General features: G+C 36.3%; 1 protein-coding gene across 1 annotated transcript; it reads right to left on the bottom strand.

The window, feature by feature from the left end:
• Nucleotides 1–2,412: 2,412 nt before the first annotated feature.
• Nucleotides 2,413–6,871, bottom strand: LOC311081475 (interferon-induced very large GTPase 1-like; the record flags this gene model as incomplete). Its single annotated transcript, XM_084112011.1, is given in 2 exon segments — nt 2,413–5,562; nt 5,564–6,871. Coding segments are annotated over 2 exon segments (4,458 nt in total).
• Nucleotides 6,872–19,779: the final 12,908 nt, after the last annotated feature.

Genomic DNA, 19,779 nt, shown 5'->3' with positions numbered 1-19,779 from the left:
TAAAATCAATAACGAGTGACGTAACATTGAGTCTTCCTGGCAGAACTTTACGCTAAAGCTTTTATTTCTGGCAGGTCATGTTAATCAAGCTCGCATCAGCTGATCCATGTCTATAGGAATACAGCGCCTATCTCTGTATTCATATATAAGCTCCTTCAGTATTATCAACAGCTATCGCATTTCTCAGTGAATTACTTTCCTCCATCCCCAGCTCTTCCTCTCTTCCAGTCAGTATGGCATTCTGATTCCCCTTTGAATCAGACTAAATTCTCTAATTATGTTTTACATGAAAATATTTACATTAATGATATCTGCAATTCACTTATGTTAGTTCTGTTAATAAGGGTTATTGCTGCTCTTCCTACTCTTATACATGCTAGGCTGCTCTTGCCCAGAACAGAACCATACCGTCAATCCTAACTGTATGCTAATTGTCAATCGTATTTGACGATTTGTCGTATTTGTAAATACCACTTAATTGAATGTGGAGGCGGGGCTCATTTGCATATTTATAGAACCGCTTATACTAAATGAGGCAAGGGTGGCGAAAAAAATGTTCAAGGAAAAACTTTTAAATATGTCATTTTGGTGATCAAAGATGAGTTTTAAGGGATGAAATTATTTACTACAGGGGGACTTTATGTAGGTTAACAACAAAAATGGCAACAAAAGGCAGCTTTTATTATGTTCGTTTTGGGATCGCTTCACAGTAAATTCCCCAGTGTTAAATTTAACACCGCTCGGTGTTCATATGGGAACCACCAGCAGGGTGTTAAAGTAACACTGAAGCAGAGTTAGAGTTAATGAGATAATTAAGTGATTAATTAAGTGATGATTGTACGATTATTGAAGACACCTGATGATAACAAGCAGAATCGCTGAAGAAAAGAGAGACACAAGAACTACAACTGACTTCCGGAGATGAAATCAACTGAAGATAAAAGACGAAATGAAATCTCTGAAGATCTCAGCAGAGGAGGATTAAACAACTCCACAGCTTCACTTATTAATAACTAGTTATTGAGAATTAATAGAGGTGTAGATGTTGATGTTTTATTGGAAATATGTTTTTGTAAATTCACCATTATGGTGATCAGTGTTTGCGTTAGTTGGGCAGTTTGTCTCTTGGCTTTGTTATGCAAGTTTGTGGTCTTTGTAACAGTGTTTACCAAAACACATAATTTTGTTACAAAGGAAGCCAGAAGCAAAGATGATCAGGTGATGTAGTTTTAACCATCATGAAGTAGAATGATTCACTAATCTCATAAAGTAGCAAAAATGGTTGTTCATTATTAATAGATTCTTTTTCACCAAAGAAAATTTCTTGCCACAGATCAGACATTATTATGAATATTTTTTATTTTTATTTTTTGAGCATTGTGGAGCAAATTATTTAAGACACACAGACATTAAGAATTAGCATATGAATCTCAACAATGGTGACATGCTTCGTGCAGCAATGCATGCTGAGTACCACCATATTATAAAACGAATGGCTCCCAGCATGCATTGCAGTATGAAGCATGTCACCATTGTTGTGATTCATAAGCTGATTCTTGATGTTAGTGTGTGTGTCTATGGTTAAATTTCTCGCCATATATTTAGAAGTTAAGATTCAGAATGTTTGATCTTTGGCAAAAAAAAAGTATTGATGGTAAAAAACTGTTAATAACAAGTAACCTCTTTTGGTCAGTTATGACATGTGTGAAACATTTTTTTTATGATGATTATACATCATATCTTTGTTTATGGTTTCCTTTGCAACAAATTATGTGTTTTAGTAAACACTGTTACAAAGACAACAACTAACATAAAAAAAATATAAATTGTCTAACCATCCAACTAGAAGAAACACTGATCACCATAATGGTGACCAAACATTGTAATAAAACTTCAACATCAAAAAATTTGTTCATTCTCAAAAAGAACTTCTGTAGATGAATGACAGAAACAATGTCAAACTGGTTTGTAATAAGAGCAATTTCATGTCTTTTCAGTTGATTTCATCTAAGGCTGCGTCTTGAAGTCAGTTGTAGTTCTTGTGTTTCCCTTTTCTTCAGTGATTCTGCTTGTTATCATTAGGTGTCTTCAATAATCAAACAATCATCACTCAATTAATGACTTAATTCTCTAATTAACTCTAACACTGCTTCAGTGTTACTTTAACACCCTGCTGGTGGTTCCCATATGAACACGAGCGGTGTTAATTTAACACCGGGGAATTTACTGTGTTGTTTCCAGTGATTTCTTTATGATTAGTTTTCTGATAAAACTTCCATTTGTTGGTGAAATTATGGGTTTGTGTGACATTGTTCCAGAGAGGCTTGTTACGGCAGGTTAAAGTGAAGCGCCGGAGCCCGGCCTGTTGAAAGCCCTGGCTCGCTCTGGCCTGGCTATTCACTCTCTGCTCCATTAGATGCATTGACCCAAACACTCAATAGCATTCTGTTTTGAGTATTTTCTCCATTCATCTGATATCTTAAAACTCTCCTCAGATGTTTTACTGTAGTGTTTTTCCAGATCTTTTTGGAATCGACACACAAACCACTTCCAGTAGGGCAGCTCAGAGAGGTCAGGGGTGATGCTCAAGTCTTCATAAACTCCTCCTGCTCTTCTGTATTCTCGACAAGGGAACTTTCCATCTGGTGCATCACTTTCCACTAATTTTTTGCAAACAACAGCACAGAGATACTGTGCTTGAGGGAAATGCCTTACATTAATTCCTCTCTCTCTGTGGAAAGCAAAACTGTGATCTCCATGATGGTTTTCTATGGTGTTGGTGCAGACGTCTTTACGAAACGGACACTGAACCCAACAGGACTGACAGAAGTGATCAATCAGAAGCTCATCTGGTCTGAACTTATATTCCAGATTTGCAGGAAAAGTCTTTGTGTTGAATCTACTGCTCATATCGGACATTACAGGAGGAAGTTCTTCTCTTATCACATCTTTTAGGAGGTTGAAATCATCAACATCATCATGTTTCACTCCACTGAGGTCTTTTTCAGAGAAGATCAGCACACCTGAGAGCTGCTGTGTGAAACTCTTCAACCACAAACCAACATCTCCTCTGTTCACTTGAACATGTTCAGTAGATTCATGTGCTGCTTTCATGATCTTCTGCAGCAGGAGTTTAATGTTCTCCTTCATTTTGGGTAAAACACTGTCACTGAACTTATCAGTGATGTACCGGCTGACTTCATCTCTGATGAAACTCTTGAAGTGATCTCTGGGTTCATGAATGTAGTTCATGTATTTGTCAAAATCCTCTTTCTCTGCCAGTGTCTTCAGGATGTGTTTCTCCAGATTTGATCTGTTACCATTCAGTGATTCACAGTTTTTCATTATTTCATCTGCCAGATCTCTGGCAGTCTTTTTGTAGACACTCTGCTCAATGGGCTCTTTAAGTTTCTGACAGATGATCTCTCCAAAAATGGGAGCTGATGTTGCTCCATGACAGTATTTCTGGAAAATACGATAGTACTCTCCTCTCTTCCTCTCCAAATAGAGAACATGATCATTGGCTTCCTTGAATAGTCTGTGTTGGTCAGTGATCATCTTGTTTGTTCTCTTACAGATGGAAAGAACCAAATCCATGAAGAATTCAATCTTGAACACATATTTCACTGGTCCTTTCTGATGTTCTGTTACTCTCTTTTTGATGTAATCTGTGAGTTGTTGGATGTAACTGATGCTGTATCCCATCTTTGAAATGTTAAATGACTGAATCATTCTGTCTGTCTGCTGAGCAACGTCTGTAACTAATGATCTTATTTCAGATTCATCTTCTGGAGAAAGAGTTTGAACAAATCCACATGTTTCTTTTACTGTTTTTGTGGACTTTCTGAAAATAACATATTGAGAGAATGTCGACACAGTAAAAATATCACAGCTCTCACTGCAATGGTATACAAGAGCACTTCTATAGATGTTTTTGAGGATCTCTCTCACATCTCTCATTATGTCAATGTCTTTGATTGGAGGAGTGTCTGAGACAATCCTATTCACACTCTGTTCCCAACACAAATCAAATTCTTTCTTCAGTGTTTCTTCATTATTTGCTTTGTCTTTGAGTTGTAAGGCAAGTTCTTTGTTCTTTTCATAGAGAGTGTTTTCTTGATGTGTCCTCTGAGCATCAATCTTTTTCTTCAGATCTCGCTGCTGAAGAATCTCATTTAATTTCCTCTTTGTTTCTCTCACAATGTTTTCCTGAATCTCATAAATTTGTACGTCAAATGATGATTTCCACTGAATCAGTATATCTTTGTCTTTCTCAAAGAATCCTGATATTGAGTTCTCCACTTCTTCGCTTGTCTTTTTCAGTTCTCTTTGAAGATCAGATTCCTCAACCTCATGAATTGCTTCATTTTCTATTTTGTTGTGTAGTTTGTTATCAGTTTCCATCATGGCACTGTGAAGACTCCAGGACCACTTGCTGTATTCAGTCTCCAGTTTCCTGTAGGCTGAAATCTCCAGAGCAGTTCTGGAGCTGAAGATGAATCGTTCCTTCAGTAAAGCCTCGCAGAGATCTTTAATACGATCTTTTAAGTCTATCAGCATCATTCCATGTGACTTTGATGCATGAGACATAATAGTTTTCTTTAGTTCTTGAATATTCTCACAGTACTTTGGGTTTGGTGGTGCCATGGGTGGATTTCCCTCCCAAAGATGAGCAAAATACTTCACATCATTCTGAACATCAAATCTAATGACATCACTGAAATATTCTGCATCACAGACTTCCTCTTCAGCAGCAAGTTTTGTCATCTTATCCAGTTTCTCCTGCAGTCGTCTCCTTCCCTCCATGTTTTTCTCTCTAGCTGTGACGTCTGAGACGTTCTGATGCACAAACATACAGCTGGGATTCAGTCTGACCTTCTTCATCCTCAGGAAGGCCTGAACAACAATCTGAAGAATTTCCTGCATCTCAGATGGGTTTTCTCCAAAGAGGTTGATTAATGTCATATTTGCAAGACCAACAACAAATGTGGCCAATTCAATGTCATGATCTTTTGTTGACCTTCCAACCAGTTCTTGGGGACGCAGACCCTCAGTGTCAACAACCAGAACATAGTCAAAGTTCATCTGTGTTTGCATCTCGTCTGAGACTTTGACCAGCTGCATGAAAGCTCCTCTTGTGCACCTGCCAGCACTGACGGCAAACTGGAGTCCAAACATGGCATTCAGCATGGTGGATTTCCCAGAGCTCTGAATCCCTAAAACTGACAGCACAAAGACTCTCTGGTCTCCCAGTTTCTGGATGAGTTTATCTAGAACAGCAGAGATCCAGATCACAGGAACATGAGCAGCATCTCCATCCATCAGCTCCAGTGGAAATCCAGAGATCATCATCTCTGCTGCAAGACTCGGGAGAGAAGAGAAGTCAAACTGCAGGTCTTTCTTGTTCTTCTTCACAGATGAACATGATTCATAGATCTGACCGATCTCCCTCATGATGTGCTCCAAACCAAATGCTGCAGCTTGAAGATCCTCAGATATTCTCTCAAGTTCTGCTTGTTCAGCTTTAAGTTGCTCAGATTTATCAAAATTCTCTTTCAGTTTTTAAAACTGTTGACCACATTTCATCGTATTTGTGATGTAGACCAGAAAGGTCACCTGAGATATATTCATCCAGGAAGATTCTGAGCCATTTAAGCAAATACATGTTGTTTGCAGCATGTGAGTTCATTTCTTTAATAAAGATCTTAATAAACTCCCTGATGTCAGATTCATGCTGCTGTTCACGGATTTTCTTCATCTCTGTTAGTTTTTTACTGATGTCCATTTCTGTCTCATTTGCTCGAGGTCGATGTAGTTCTTTGTTCTTCTGACTCCACTGACGCCACAGTTTCCCCTGATGAGGCAGAAATGATTCCTTAATTTCTGTCAGATCTTTCTTCTCCAGTAAACTCATCATCTGCTGTGCTGCTTCTCTTCCTCTCCTGCAGTCTTCATCATCTTCCTCATCTACTCTGATGTCTGAGTGTTTAGACACATCTTCAAGTCTGAAAGTGGAAGATGATTCTGAGAGACAATCATTTATAGTTCTTCTCAGTTCTTCAGGTACAACTGAATGATTTCTGTCTCTTAGACCAATCTTGTATTTCCTTTTCTTTACTTCAGTTACAGCAGATTCATTTTCAGTAAAAAGGCAAATGAGTGGCTTTGAATTCCTGTACATGTTTTGTATTATTGCTGCACTTTTGTCATTCCTGTCCAGTTGTGATAGCAGAACAACATTGACTGAGGCCATTTCAGTGAGGATCTGCAGCTGTTTCTCATGATCTCCTGCATCACCGTGTAGATTACAGAACGCAACACAGTCAGTGAATTTATCATCATCTGATCCAGAGGGGCAGAACCAGGCGATCTCCACCACTCCATCTATCAGGACTCTGGTTCTGCTGCTGCCTGGGCAGTTCCTGTGGAAGAACGTGTTGTGTTTCTCATTTATCAGACTGTTCATCAGCTGAGACTTGGATGAAGACACAGAGCCAAACCTGAAGAAAGACACCATTGGAGTTTTTGCATTGCAGATCGGCTGGATTTGAATGACGGTTTCATTGTTTGTGTTTCTCATCTTCCAGGTCTTGTTGATTTTTCTGAATGTCCAGAGAGGAAACTCAATCTGTTGTGTGTCTGGATCAGGAACAAGCAGAGGCAGAGCGTACTGACACTGGGACAGTTTAGTGACCATCAGCTGCTTCAGGAAACTATCAGCACAATGAAACACGGCCATCTGAACATCCATCGGGTGAATGCGCTCAGCATGACTTGTTCCATCACTAGACAAAGACATTTCATGAAAAATATCACTTTCATCTTCAGATGAGTGATTGTTTCTTTGTTGAGTCCCAGCCAGCACAGCCATGTGGGGCCCAAATGGGTTTGACCTGGGCTATCTAACTGGGACCCAGCCAGTTTTGTCCTCGGTTTCCATGTAGGCCCCACATGGGTTTGCCCAGATGAAATGAACACTGCTTAGTGTGCACAGTACAGGCTGTTTAATGTAACACTGAATCAGTGTTGGAGGTAATGAGATAATTAAGTGATTGAATAATGATAGTGCATTATTGATGAACACCTGCTGTTAACAAGCAGAATCACTGAAGGAAAGAGAAACACAAGAACTACTTCCAGCCACAACCTTGGATGAAATCAACTGAAGATAAAATACATTACATCTCTCAAGATCAGATTAAACAACTCCACAAACAGCATTACCAGCTTCACTTATTAGTAACCAGACTGACTTTATTTCTATCAGACGTCTTCAGAAATTCTTATTGAGAATTAACAGAGGTTTAGATGTTGATTACTTATTTGAAAGTAATAGTTTGATTTGATGTTACCATTGTGGCGATCAGTGTGTGCTTTAGTCGGGCTCTTGACTTTTTAACATTAGTTTTTCTCTGTCAGCTGTGTCTGTTTGTTGTGGTGAGAACAGCAAGAGAAAATATAATCAGATGCTGTTATCTGATTGGTGATAAGAATATAATCATCATGTAGTGGCTTAGCTCACTGATTATGTCTGAGGTTTATACGGGTAGTATGTTATTCATTTTGTTTTATTGTTGTGATTCTACAGCAAGAGAATAATAGAATTTAATCAGAACATCAAATGATTTTTAACACACCATTTACATATTTTGGACTCCAGTGAGATTTACTCGCACACAGATATCAAGAATCAGCATATGAATCTCAACAATGGTGACATGCTTCATGGTGCAATGCATTCTGGGAGCTATGGATAAGTTTCGTATGGTGCACTCAGAATTAGGGCTGGGCGATATCGCACGATATTGTTATGCGCATCTCATCAGTAAAGCCGGTTCCTTGATTAGTAGTAAATCGCCTTCACCTGCTTTCAGATGGAGCGGCATTTACTACAAAGAGCCGTAGTTAACTGACAAGCAGAGCCATATCGCATTAATATCGCGGACGTATCGCCAGCGATAATTAATGCGATATGGCTCAGCTTGTCAGTTAACTACGGCTCTTTGTACACAGCAAAAACTCCTGGGAGTGTATATGAACACACTCAAGAAGTTAATGAGATAATTAAGTGATTAATTTAGTGATGATTGAACATAATTGAAGACAACTGATGTTAACAAGAAGAATCACTGAAGGAGAAAATCACAAATTGTAAGCCACCGTTATGGTGATCATTGTTTGCTTTAGTTGGACTCTTGACCATTATATGTTTACTTTAGATTTTGTTTGGTTGTTGTATCTGAGTTATAACCGCCAGTTGAACAAAGAATAAAGTGATCTGATGGTGTTGGTTATATTATGACATTCATCATTTGAACTTGATCACTGAACTCATTAAGATCCTTCTTTCTGACTTCGATTTATGTTGTTGGTTACACAGCATAACTGTGAATCTGCATAAATGCCCAGAATTTTTTATATAATATAAAGGATTTCTTTAGTAGTTGTTTAAAAAAAAAAAAATCTTTATTTTAGGCACACACAGACGTCAATATTCAGTCTATGCATCTCAACAATGGTGACGCGCAGAATATTCAATTAGGAAAAGTAAATTACATAGACAATTCAGATTATATTTATTCATACCGCAATGCATGATGGGAGCCATTAATGAGTTGTGATTGGTGGCAGCCACTGCAACATGCTTTATTATTGTCACCATTGTTGAGATTCACAGGCTGATTATTGATGTCTGTGTTTCTAAATTAATTTATTTGAAAGTGTTTTGATCAGAACAATTTTTATTAAATACATTGGATTATAAGTAAAGTACTGATAATTATATGCTGTAGAAACACAAAGCTGCTGCTAACAAGCTAAACCAAACTATCTCAATAAGTTTCATTTTTCAGATCACAGCATGATTATGTCGAAACATAATCAACACTATCAGATCACACTTTACTTTGTTCATTTAACTGTTATAAATCAATAACAGCAGACAAACAACAGTAAAATTTAAACATACAAGGGTCAAGAGCCCAACTAAAGCAAACACCCATAACCTTAATGGTAACTTACAATTTGTGATTTTCTCCTTCAATGATTCTGCTTGTTAACATCAGGTGTCTTCAATAATGATCAATCATCACTCAATTAATCACTTAATTATCTCATTAACTTTAACACTCTTGAGTGTTAATTTAACACTCATATTTTAACACTTTACACTCTTGAGTGTGGACTCATATACACTCCCAGGAGTGTTAATTTAACACCGCTTCATCTGAAAGCAGGTGATGGCGATTTACTACTAATCAAGGAACCGGCTTTACTGATGAGATGCGCATAACAATATTGTGCGATATATCGCCCAGCCCTACTCAGAATGCATTGCAGCATGAAGCATGTCACCATTGTTGAGATTCATATGCTGATTCTTGATGTCTGTATGCAAGTACAACTTTCAGTAGTCCAACATGTGTAAATGGGTCAGATTAACACTAGGCGATTTCCTAGGCAGATATTGACTTGGGACTATATTAGGGGGAAGCACAGGCGAAGCACTGCTACTTGGGCGTAGAGATATCACGCCCATGTAGCAGTGCTTCGCCTGTGCTTCCCCCTAATATAGTCCTTAATATATAAGTCAATATCTGCCTAGGAAATCGCCTAGTGTTAATCTGCATCGCTATTTGTACTCGTTGTGAATACGCAGGCCACAAGAAGTAATTAGGTGGAGTTTTTTATTTTTTATATCACTTTTACTCAGGACATGCTAGCTGGCAACAAAGGATTCCATTCATTATGCTAAGCTAAGCTAGCGCTGACCCTGTCAAACTAAAACAATGCATGCACTGAGACAAAAATGCATTTGCCCACCTATCTAAATGTAGGAAAGAAGGTGAATAAGCCCTATTTCAAAAAACGGTGGAGTGTTCCTTTAAAGTCACCATGATGGTGGTTAGCGTTTGCTTTAGTTGGACTCTTGACCCTTGACTCTGTAATGTAAATTTTTCCTGGTTGCTATAATTATGTGTTTATAAGACACATTTGTTGCAGCGAAAAAGCCAAGAGAACATCAGATCAGTTGATGTTGGCTGTTTATTGATGAAGGTGTAATCATCATATTGTGGCCTGAATCACTTATCTTTTTCAGTGTCTAATGCTTTGATTATTGGGGTTATGTGATTTTGTTTTAATTGTTATAGTAGCTGTGTGACCTGACAGATCCAACAGTTAATCAAATAATATAAAGAATTTTAAAAACATTTAGTGCATTAAACTTTCTACATTATTACTTGGACATCAATAATCAGTGTATGATTCTCAACAATGGTGACAGTCAATGAAATGCTTCATGCTGCAGTGCATGCTGGGTACCACCAATCAAAACTCACCCATATCTCCCAGCATGCATTGCGGCATTAATAAATTATGCATCAGGATTTTTGTAGCTTTTGTCACCATTGTTGAGATTCATATGCTGTTTCTTGATGTCTGTGTGAGTCTAAGTAATGCCATAGATGAAAGGTTTTTGTGCACTAACTATTAAAAAAAAAAAAGTACATTGTTTGATAGATTTCATGCTGTAAAATCAAATGGCTTCTGTTATGGGTAAAACAATATAAAAAAACACAAGTCCTATATAATCAAAGCATTAGACACTGAACAAGATCAGCGAATCAGGCAATTACATGATGATGACTTTGTCGTCATCATCATCAATAAACAGCCAAAATCACCAGATCTCTTTTTCTCTTGGCTTTTTTGCTGCAACAAACGTGTTTTATAAACACATAATTATAGCAGCCAGAGAAAATTTTATATTAAAGAGTCAATGGTCAAGAGCCCAACTAAAGCAAATGCTAATCACCATCATGGTGACTTTAAAATACACCTATTATTTTCATTCAAACGGAAATGAAATAAAGTCAGTCTGGTTAGTAATAAGTGAAGCTGGTAATGCTGTTTGTGGAGTTGTTTAATCCTCCTCTGCTGAGATCTTCACAGATTTAATGTCTTCTTTTCTCTTCAGTTGATGTCAATCTAAGGCTGTGTCTGAAGTCAGTTGTAGTTCTTGTGTTTCTCTTTCCTTCAGTGATTCTGCTTGTTAACAGCAGGTGTTCATAATTAATGCTCAATCATCACTTAATTATCTCATTAACTTCAAGACCACTTTACCTCTGTAGTGTGCACACATATGAACACTGAGCAGTGTTAATTTAACATGGGCGTTTTTTCTGTGTACTATTACATAAATCTTACCTGTTTCATTTACATACACTGTTAGACCTTACCGGGTTTTTTTACAGTAAAATACTGGCAACACTGTTGCCAGTAATTTACTGTTAATTGTGCAGTTCTTTACTGTAATCTACAGTATGTTACTGTAAAATGCACTAAAACTCGAGTTAACTAATTTCAGAAACCTTAAATTGACCAACTGTCATTTAAATGTATTAAACTAAAATGTATAATGCATTAATAACGTGAGCAAAGTATTACTGTGAACTTATTTCATTTGAAACCACAACAAAACTTTTGTAAATAAAGAGATTTCCACTGGATCAGCAACTACACAGTCACCGCCTGTTAAATAAAGCAACATGCATATCATCAATGTTTGTAGATCTTCTCCTGGACTGAAGCACAGGCTCTACTCTTCTGCACAATGGTGACCCAAAAAACTAAATTTTACAGTAAACTACTGGCAACAGTGTTGCCAGTATAAACCTGTTTTATAACTTACAGTTTATTACTGTTAAAATACATTTTGTGGGTGTGTCTTTTTATCTTACACTGTTAACCCTTTCAACCCCACAGGAAATCCACACTACAAAGAGTAAAAAGTAACATTGACGCAGTGTTACAGTGAGATAATTAAGAGAATATGTAAGTGATTGTTGAGCATTAGTGATGAACACCTGCTGTTAATAAGCAGAATCACTGAAGAAAAGAGAAACACAAGAACAGAAAATAGAGAAACACAATAACTACGACTGACTTCCAGCCATTACACATTATTACCCTTATTATTAAGCAGTATGACTTTATTTCTGTCATACAGAAGTTATTGAAAATGTTTGTTTGAAGTTACCATTATAGAGATCAGTGCTTGCTTTAGTTGGGATGCTGATGCTAAAAGATTCATCTTTCTTTTGCTGCTTGAGCTGTGTTTTTGCAAGTCACATTTGTGCACACACAGTTTATGAATGGTTGCAGTTGTAATGCTTATGATGACAAAATCATCATATTGCCTGTTCATTCACTAAGGAATTAATTCTTATTCATTCAGAGTTTTATCCTCGATCAAAAGTGTTACATTAGCACCACTGTGAAACTACAGCAATAAATTACTGACTCATTTTTTTTAACACATCATGCATAAACCAAAAAAAAAACAGAGCTACACTATGTTTTAGAAACAGAGATATCACAATTTAGCACATTAATCTCAACAATGGTGGCAATATTTTTTTATTTTATTATTATTATTCATGCAGCAGTGCATGCTGGGAGTTTTATATTATCCTGGAACCCAGCATGCATTGTGACATGAAACTTTTCACCATTGTTGAGATTCATATGCTGATTGTTGATATCTGTGTGTGTCTGAACCAAGCTGGAGTAAAATAAAATTGAATGCACTATATGATTGTTATTTTTCAGAAGACCTGATAACAGAAATTTTGATTTCATTTTGTAGATACACAGATTTATGCTAAATATGACATACCCATAATTTCAACCCATAATACAGGAAAAATCTGAAAATCAGGCATGTCCAAGATGATTGTGACATCATCACAAAAGAACAAAAACACCTGATCATCTTCTTCTTGACTTTTTCTTGCCATATCAAATGTGTTTTATAAACTCACTGTTACAGCAGTCAGAGGGAGATGAATGGTAAGAAGTCCAGGGACAAGAGACCAACTAAAGCAAATACTGATCTCCATCATGGTGACAACAAATTTTATTATTAACTAAATCTCTGTTAATTCTCAACAAGAACTTTTGTACATGTATGAAAGAAATAATCGTAAACTGGTTTGTAAACTGGTTTCACACTCAGTGTGGCTGGAAGTCAGTTGTAGTTCTTGTGTTTCTCTTTTTTCTGTTCTTTTTTCTCTGTCCTTCAGTGATTCTGCTTATCAGGTGTTCATCAGTGTCTCAATTCACTCACTTCATTTCATTCAAGTGGACTATATTAGTGAACTAATGTAGGGAATAGTGAATGAGGGTATAGGGTGTGATTGGGAAAACAGCCTCTGAGTGTCGATTTTGAGCACTGTTCATTTACAGTATATTCCTGTAGGCTAGTTTTGTTTTCTACAGTATATTACTGTTTTAATGGAAAATGGTATGATACTATCTGAATTACGCCTTTTTTTACAGCAAGGGTTAACAGTGTACGACTGACAAATATAAATCACATTCAGTTTATTAATACAATTACATAAATCTTATCTGTTTCATTTAGATATGACTTAAAAATATGAATCACATTCAGATTATTGATTGGTTTATGTTAAAACTATGTAATCCAAATGCATGGGAATTTGTTATGCAATTCAAATACATAAATCTTATTTTTAGACAAAACATTTTTTTTGAGTGTATGCTGCCGGCTGCTTTATTTAAAGACAGTTACTGTGTATTTGCTGATGCAGTGACAATCTTATTGCTAAGTACTTAGCACATACATGTATGCTAATGTTCGCTAAATGCGAAATGCAAGATTTTAGTTAAAGTCATGTTTTTAATTAATTCACAATTACACATTTGGTGTTTGCAGTTTAATATTAAGAGATATTAATTTTCTGTGGACTCACATTAAGTCACTACACAGTACTATCAGTATAAATACTAGTTTTTAAACTCAGACTGTTTGAAGCAATCGGTTTCCCAAATGATATGAGTTACCTTCCATGGTATTTTTACGGTAACATACTGTAAAAAATGAGAGCTGTATATTAACGGTAGAGGGCTGTAAATTAACAGTACATTGCTGGCAACCACAGCTGCCAGTAGATTACCGTTATTTTACAGCGCAATTTTTTACAGTGTTCTTGGTGAAGCTCAAACGTTCTGCGTAACCCACGAGAATTAACCTGTTCTTGGTGAAGGTCAAATGTGGTGTGTAACACGAGAATGAACCTCATTGGGTCTTGCAGAAGCTCAAACGTGCTGCGTAACACAAGAATGAACCACATTGGTTCTTACGTAAGCTTAATCGTGCTGCGTAACACGAGAATGAACCTCATTGGTTCTTACATAAGCTTAATCGTGCCGCGTAACACGAGAATGAACCTCATTGGTTCTTGTGGAAGCTCAAACGTGCTGCGTAACACGAGAATGAACCTCATTGGGTCTTGCTGAAGCTCAAACGTGTAACACACGAGAATGAACCACGCACATCAAGCGAACATGCTCAAGCTTCCGTTTACCACAAATAATAATAATTATAATAACTAATTACATTTATATAATACTTTTTTCGGTACTCAAAGTACTTTACATGGAAGGGAGGAATCTGATTATGCGACGGCAGCTGTAATGCACCAGAACGCGCACCACACACCAGCTTAATGGTGGAGAGGAGACAGAGTGATGTGTGAGTTGATAAATGTTTATATGAGAATAAAAGCCTAAATTCAATCTTTTCATCATATAAAGCGATTGTGTCTCTTCAGATAATTTGTACTAAACAGTTCGATTCTAATGGATTAGATTTACGTTCTATTTATGAACTTTTTGAAGCGTCAAAGTGTCAGTTGCGGAGGGACAGAAAACTCTCAGATTTCATCAAAAATATCTTCATTTGTGTTCCATAGATGAACGAAAGTCTTGCGGGTCGGAAATTATATGAAAGCAAATAATTAATGAAAGAATTTTCATTTTTGGATAAACTAAACTTTTACCTACTAGGTTATTTGTACTTTGCTGAAAAACACACTTGATTCAAATGAACAACTGATTAAAGCTACAATATGTAAATTTTTTTGCCGCTAGAGATCGCTAATCTCTTACAATAACAAAGGTGTAGATTGATGACACAGTGAATAAGCGGAATCATGGAACTTGCCGTCATGCTGATGGATCTAATAATGTTTGTGGATGAGTGATAACATTGATGTTTTTAACATGACTGTGGTATGAAGCTGGACACGATTGCTAATGAGAGACAGATATCAGCGCCACATGCGAGATCCGCGTATATAAAGGAATGAGGACATTTAATTCCACCGAACTACCCGCAACTGCTGAATTACTACTCACACAGGTCAGTTTATTTGACAAATTAAACTTGAGGTAATGCAGCGCTTTTTCACTTGGTCTAATGTTACACTATCGCACTAAACAGCTTTTAAGTGTGTTGAAAGTTATAATGTTATTCTATGTGTTAGTTTGTTGGCTATATGAGACTAGCAGTAAGCTAGATCAACATTAGAATAACATACTGATCATATTCTAACATTTCATATCATGTTGAGCTACATAACATTGATTTGTTTTATGTACATTTGTTCACCTGTCTAATAAAGTACATGCAAGAGCAGCGTCTCTGTCCAAGTCCAAGTTTGTCGCAAAGCTCTTGACATCTCGAAAACGCCACGCCGATATTGATCCACGTTTTATTTCACCTTTTGTCCCAAAATCTGCTTGCCATGATCTATAATGTTTGAACGAAACCACAACCGCGTGCCGCTAAACAATTAGGCAGTTGTCCACATCTGTCGCCATGGTTATATGGCAGTAGGAGCGGAAACCAGGGATAATGCGGTTATTACGTCAGTGACAGGCGACAAGTGACAAGGGATGGGTACTATTTAAAATTGTGAATTTCTCTGAATTGACAAATTCTTGGAAACATTTAGGATAGTATAAGTAGTACATAATTGAAAGAAATATATACAGTAACACTGTGCAAGTGGTTTTTGGACATTTTGATACAAATTCTTACATATTGTACCTTTAAGTCATTGAAGTTGCAATAAGAGTAAGTTAAAATATTTCTGTACAGTTTCTTAATGTATTTATTGCCAGGTGATATTTGATGAATGATCATCATACCTCTGTGGTAACTTTGATTACATCACTTTCTACGGTATAGTTGAGTTTCCCCACCGCTGCACACTTGATGTCATACTCAGTTCCTGGTCTCAGATCAGTCAGAGTAACTGTGTGTTGATCCTTCAGCACAGGTTCAGATCTCCAGACTGTGTCCTGCTTCGGTTTATACAGTAATCTGAGCTCAACTGTAGCAGGACATGATGGAGGAACCTTCAGAACCACACTCTGACCTTTGACCTCTTCAGTGATTGGACAGGCTGGTGTGGATGGAGGAGTAAAGCAAACAACTTCATCACATTCACTTCCGTACAGAATAATGCAGGATCCAGGATGATTCTCCATTTCCTTTGAGGACACAATGAATCTGTCTTGTTTGCAGCTGTTTAAATTGATCAACTTCTTAAATATCTTCAAGTTGCTCCTCATGCACAGCAAAAACTCCAGTGTTAAATTAACACTTCTGGGAGTGTATATGAGTCCACACTCAAGAGTGTAAAGTGTTAAAATATGAGTGTTAAATTAACACTCAAGAGTGTTAAAGTTAATGAGCTAATTAAGTGATTAATTAAGTGATGATTGATCATTATTGAAGACACCTGATGTTAACAAGCCGAATCACTGAAGGAGAAAATCACAAATTGTAAGCCACCGTTATGGCGATGATTGTTTGCTTTAGTTGGGCTCTTGACCCAATATGTTTACTTTAGATTTTGTTTGGTTGTTGTATCTTATAACTGCCAGATGAACAAAGAAAAAAAGTGATCTGATGGTTTTGGTTATATTATGACAATCATCATTTGAAATTGATCACTGAACTCATTAAGATCCTTATTTCTGACTTAGATTTATGTTGTTGATTACAGCATAACTGTGAATCTGCATAAATATCCAGAATTTAGATATAATACAAAGGATTTCTTAAAAGTTGTTTTGAAAAAAAAAAAAATCATTCTTTTAGGCACACACAGATGTCAAGATTCAGTCTATGCATCTCAACAATGGTGACGAGCAGAATATTCAATTAGGAAAAGTAAATTACATAGACAATTCAGATCATAATTTATTCATACCGCAATGCATGATGGGAGCCATAAATGAGTTGTGATTGGTGGCAGCCACTGCAACATGCTTTATTATTGTCACCATTGTTGAGATTCACAGGCTGATTATTGATGTCTGGGTTTCTTAATACTCATTTGAAAGTCTTTTTTATCAGAACAATGATTATGAAATATTTTTGGATTATATGAAAAATGCTGAAAATCATGTGCTGTAGAATCACAGAGCTGCTGTAATTAACAAGTTAAGCCATCTCAATAAGTTTTGTTTTACGGATCACAACATGATTATGTCAAAACATAACCAACACCATCAGATCACATTGTCTCTTTGTTCATCTGACTGTTATAAATCAATAACAACAGACAAGCAAAATTTAAAGTAAACATATAAGGGTCAAGAGCCCAACTAAAGCAAACACCCATCACCATAACGGTGGCTTATAATTTGAGATTTTCTCCTTCAGTGATTCTGCTTGTTAACATCAGGTGTCTTCAATAATGCTCAATCATCACTAAACTAATCACTTAATTATCTCATTAACTTTAACACTCTTGAGTGTTAATTTAACACTCATATTTTAACACTTTACACTTTTGAGTGTGGACTCATATACACTCCCAGCCTTTGGTGACTTTAATTATGGTTTTCTCCTTCAGCGATTCTGCTTGTTAACACCAGGTGTCTTCAATGTTGGCAATAAAATATATTTTGTAAATTTTACTCATTTTAAATGGTTAACTTTTAAGGAATTCATTTGATTAATTATTACTCAATTCTAATTTGTTAAATTTAATTAATAATATTGCTTGTAATCTGTTGCCTCATTTTTATTAATTAGATATCAATAAAATCAATGTATTCTTTTTTACAGTGCAAAGCAGGCATCTGCTCCATACAGTATTGCTGTCACTACATGTGTGAATATTTCCAGAAGGCAAATGATTCACAGTCAGTTCTTCAAACCTGCTGGTTGAATGATAATGAAGCGTCAGTCTCTGCTGTTTGAAAGACGTCTTGGTGTCTTTGAGATATTTTGCTGCTCCACTAACATGGATGAGATCACCTAAAAGACTCAGTTTGAGCCCACCGTCAATATCTAGTAATTTAGATTTGTCCTGAATGGAGTCTGAAGCTGTAACATTGAATCCTGTATTAATTTGGGCACAAGAGCAAATATTCTGCTGCAGCTGCTCTTTATTCCAAAGTCTAATACCTGTAACAGGAAAAATGTGTTTTAACTCTCAACAGTGAATTTATTAGAATCGCATTTCACATCAGAAAATAGTTTTCAGTAAATCATAGTAATATTTTGGTACCTGGTATTAACACGTCTTTTCTGCAGTCGTACAGCATGCCGAGCTGGAAGGGTCTCCCAAGAGCTGCTGTTTGAATCGCATTCACTCCCACTGAATCCATACTAAAACCAAAACATGTCAGAGGATAAACAGATCCGTGAGGTTTCAGTTACTGTTTGTGAAGTCACACATTAAAGCTGCTGACAATGTTCAGTGTTCATCTGCTATCTGGGTAATATACAGAGAGAGAGAAAAGTGGGGAAAAAAATCACATACCTGGCAGGTTTGAGCTTGTTATGGTATGTGCGTTTGATCTTGTTTGGCATCAGATTTAAATCTTTTTTAGGCAATGTTGAAGTTTCCTTTTTGTAGCGGCATGTATAGCCCTGAGGTCATGTTGTCTTATTTGAAGTTATGATGTTTGTGACTGAGGTTTTTTTTTTTATCCCTGAACATCATTATTTTGGTGTTTTTGTGGGGTTAACTGAAACAGTCCATGTCTGACCATCTTTTGTGTGGACCAACACTGAATCAAGGTTGAAACTTAACTTTTTTTTTTTTTTTTTTTTTCATCAGGATTGCACCCTAAAATAATATTATTTCAGTGATGAAAAATAGATCAAATTGGACATAAAATGGCATTTGTTCAACTTGAATTAAATTACTTATTTTACATTGAATCAACTTTAAAAATATCAAACCAATCTTGCTTTATGTACAGCAGGATTCAACGTTGGTCTGTTCTCTGGGAATGATGCTGTTTTTAAAAGTTGTTTATTGATATTTGGTACAAAAGAGATTCCACATAAAGTTTGCGGTGAGGATAATTAATTGAGTGTTCTGTGCTTAATCTTCTCTCCCTTTTCAGGTGTACAACATATTAACAATTTTATTACTAAGTATTATTAAGTATTAATTTACAACTTTGAGTAAAACATGCTTGAGAAATTTAAGGCAATCAGTTTTCTTAAGTTGTCTAAGTATACTCAATTACATTTTACAGTGAAAATAGTAAATATTTTTTCACATATTTTTCAAAATGAAAAGTGGCAATTCCTTATGTATTATTCAATATTTTTTAATTTATTAACGCAAAAATGACCCGAAGCGTTTAAATAAAAAATTGTTAAAAATCGTAGCTTCATCGGAATGGTCCGAAACTTGGTGACTTTATTGGTACTTGGTATGAACACCCAAAAAAATTGGGGACAGGATTTGAAAAGTCTAAGTGGTCGTAAAAAAAATAGTCACACTCAGGACCTTCGGGTCAAAAATGACCCCCATAGGAAATTAATGGGAAATTGGTAAAAATATGAAAATACAGAGGTTTTTTTGTGCGTACAATCTACAAATCAGCCACGATAACACAAAATAGGTATCATTTTAAAGCTTAGAATCTCAT

Source organism: Abramis brama, assembly GCF_963993115.1.
Source record: "Abramis brama genome assembly, chromosome: 1".
NCBI classification, from domain to species: Eukaryota; Metazoa; Chordata; class Actinopteri; order Cypriniformes; family Leuciscidae; genus Abramis; species Abramis brama.
This window is presented reverse-complemented; position numbering and strand designations above follow the sequence as displayed.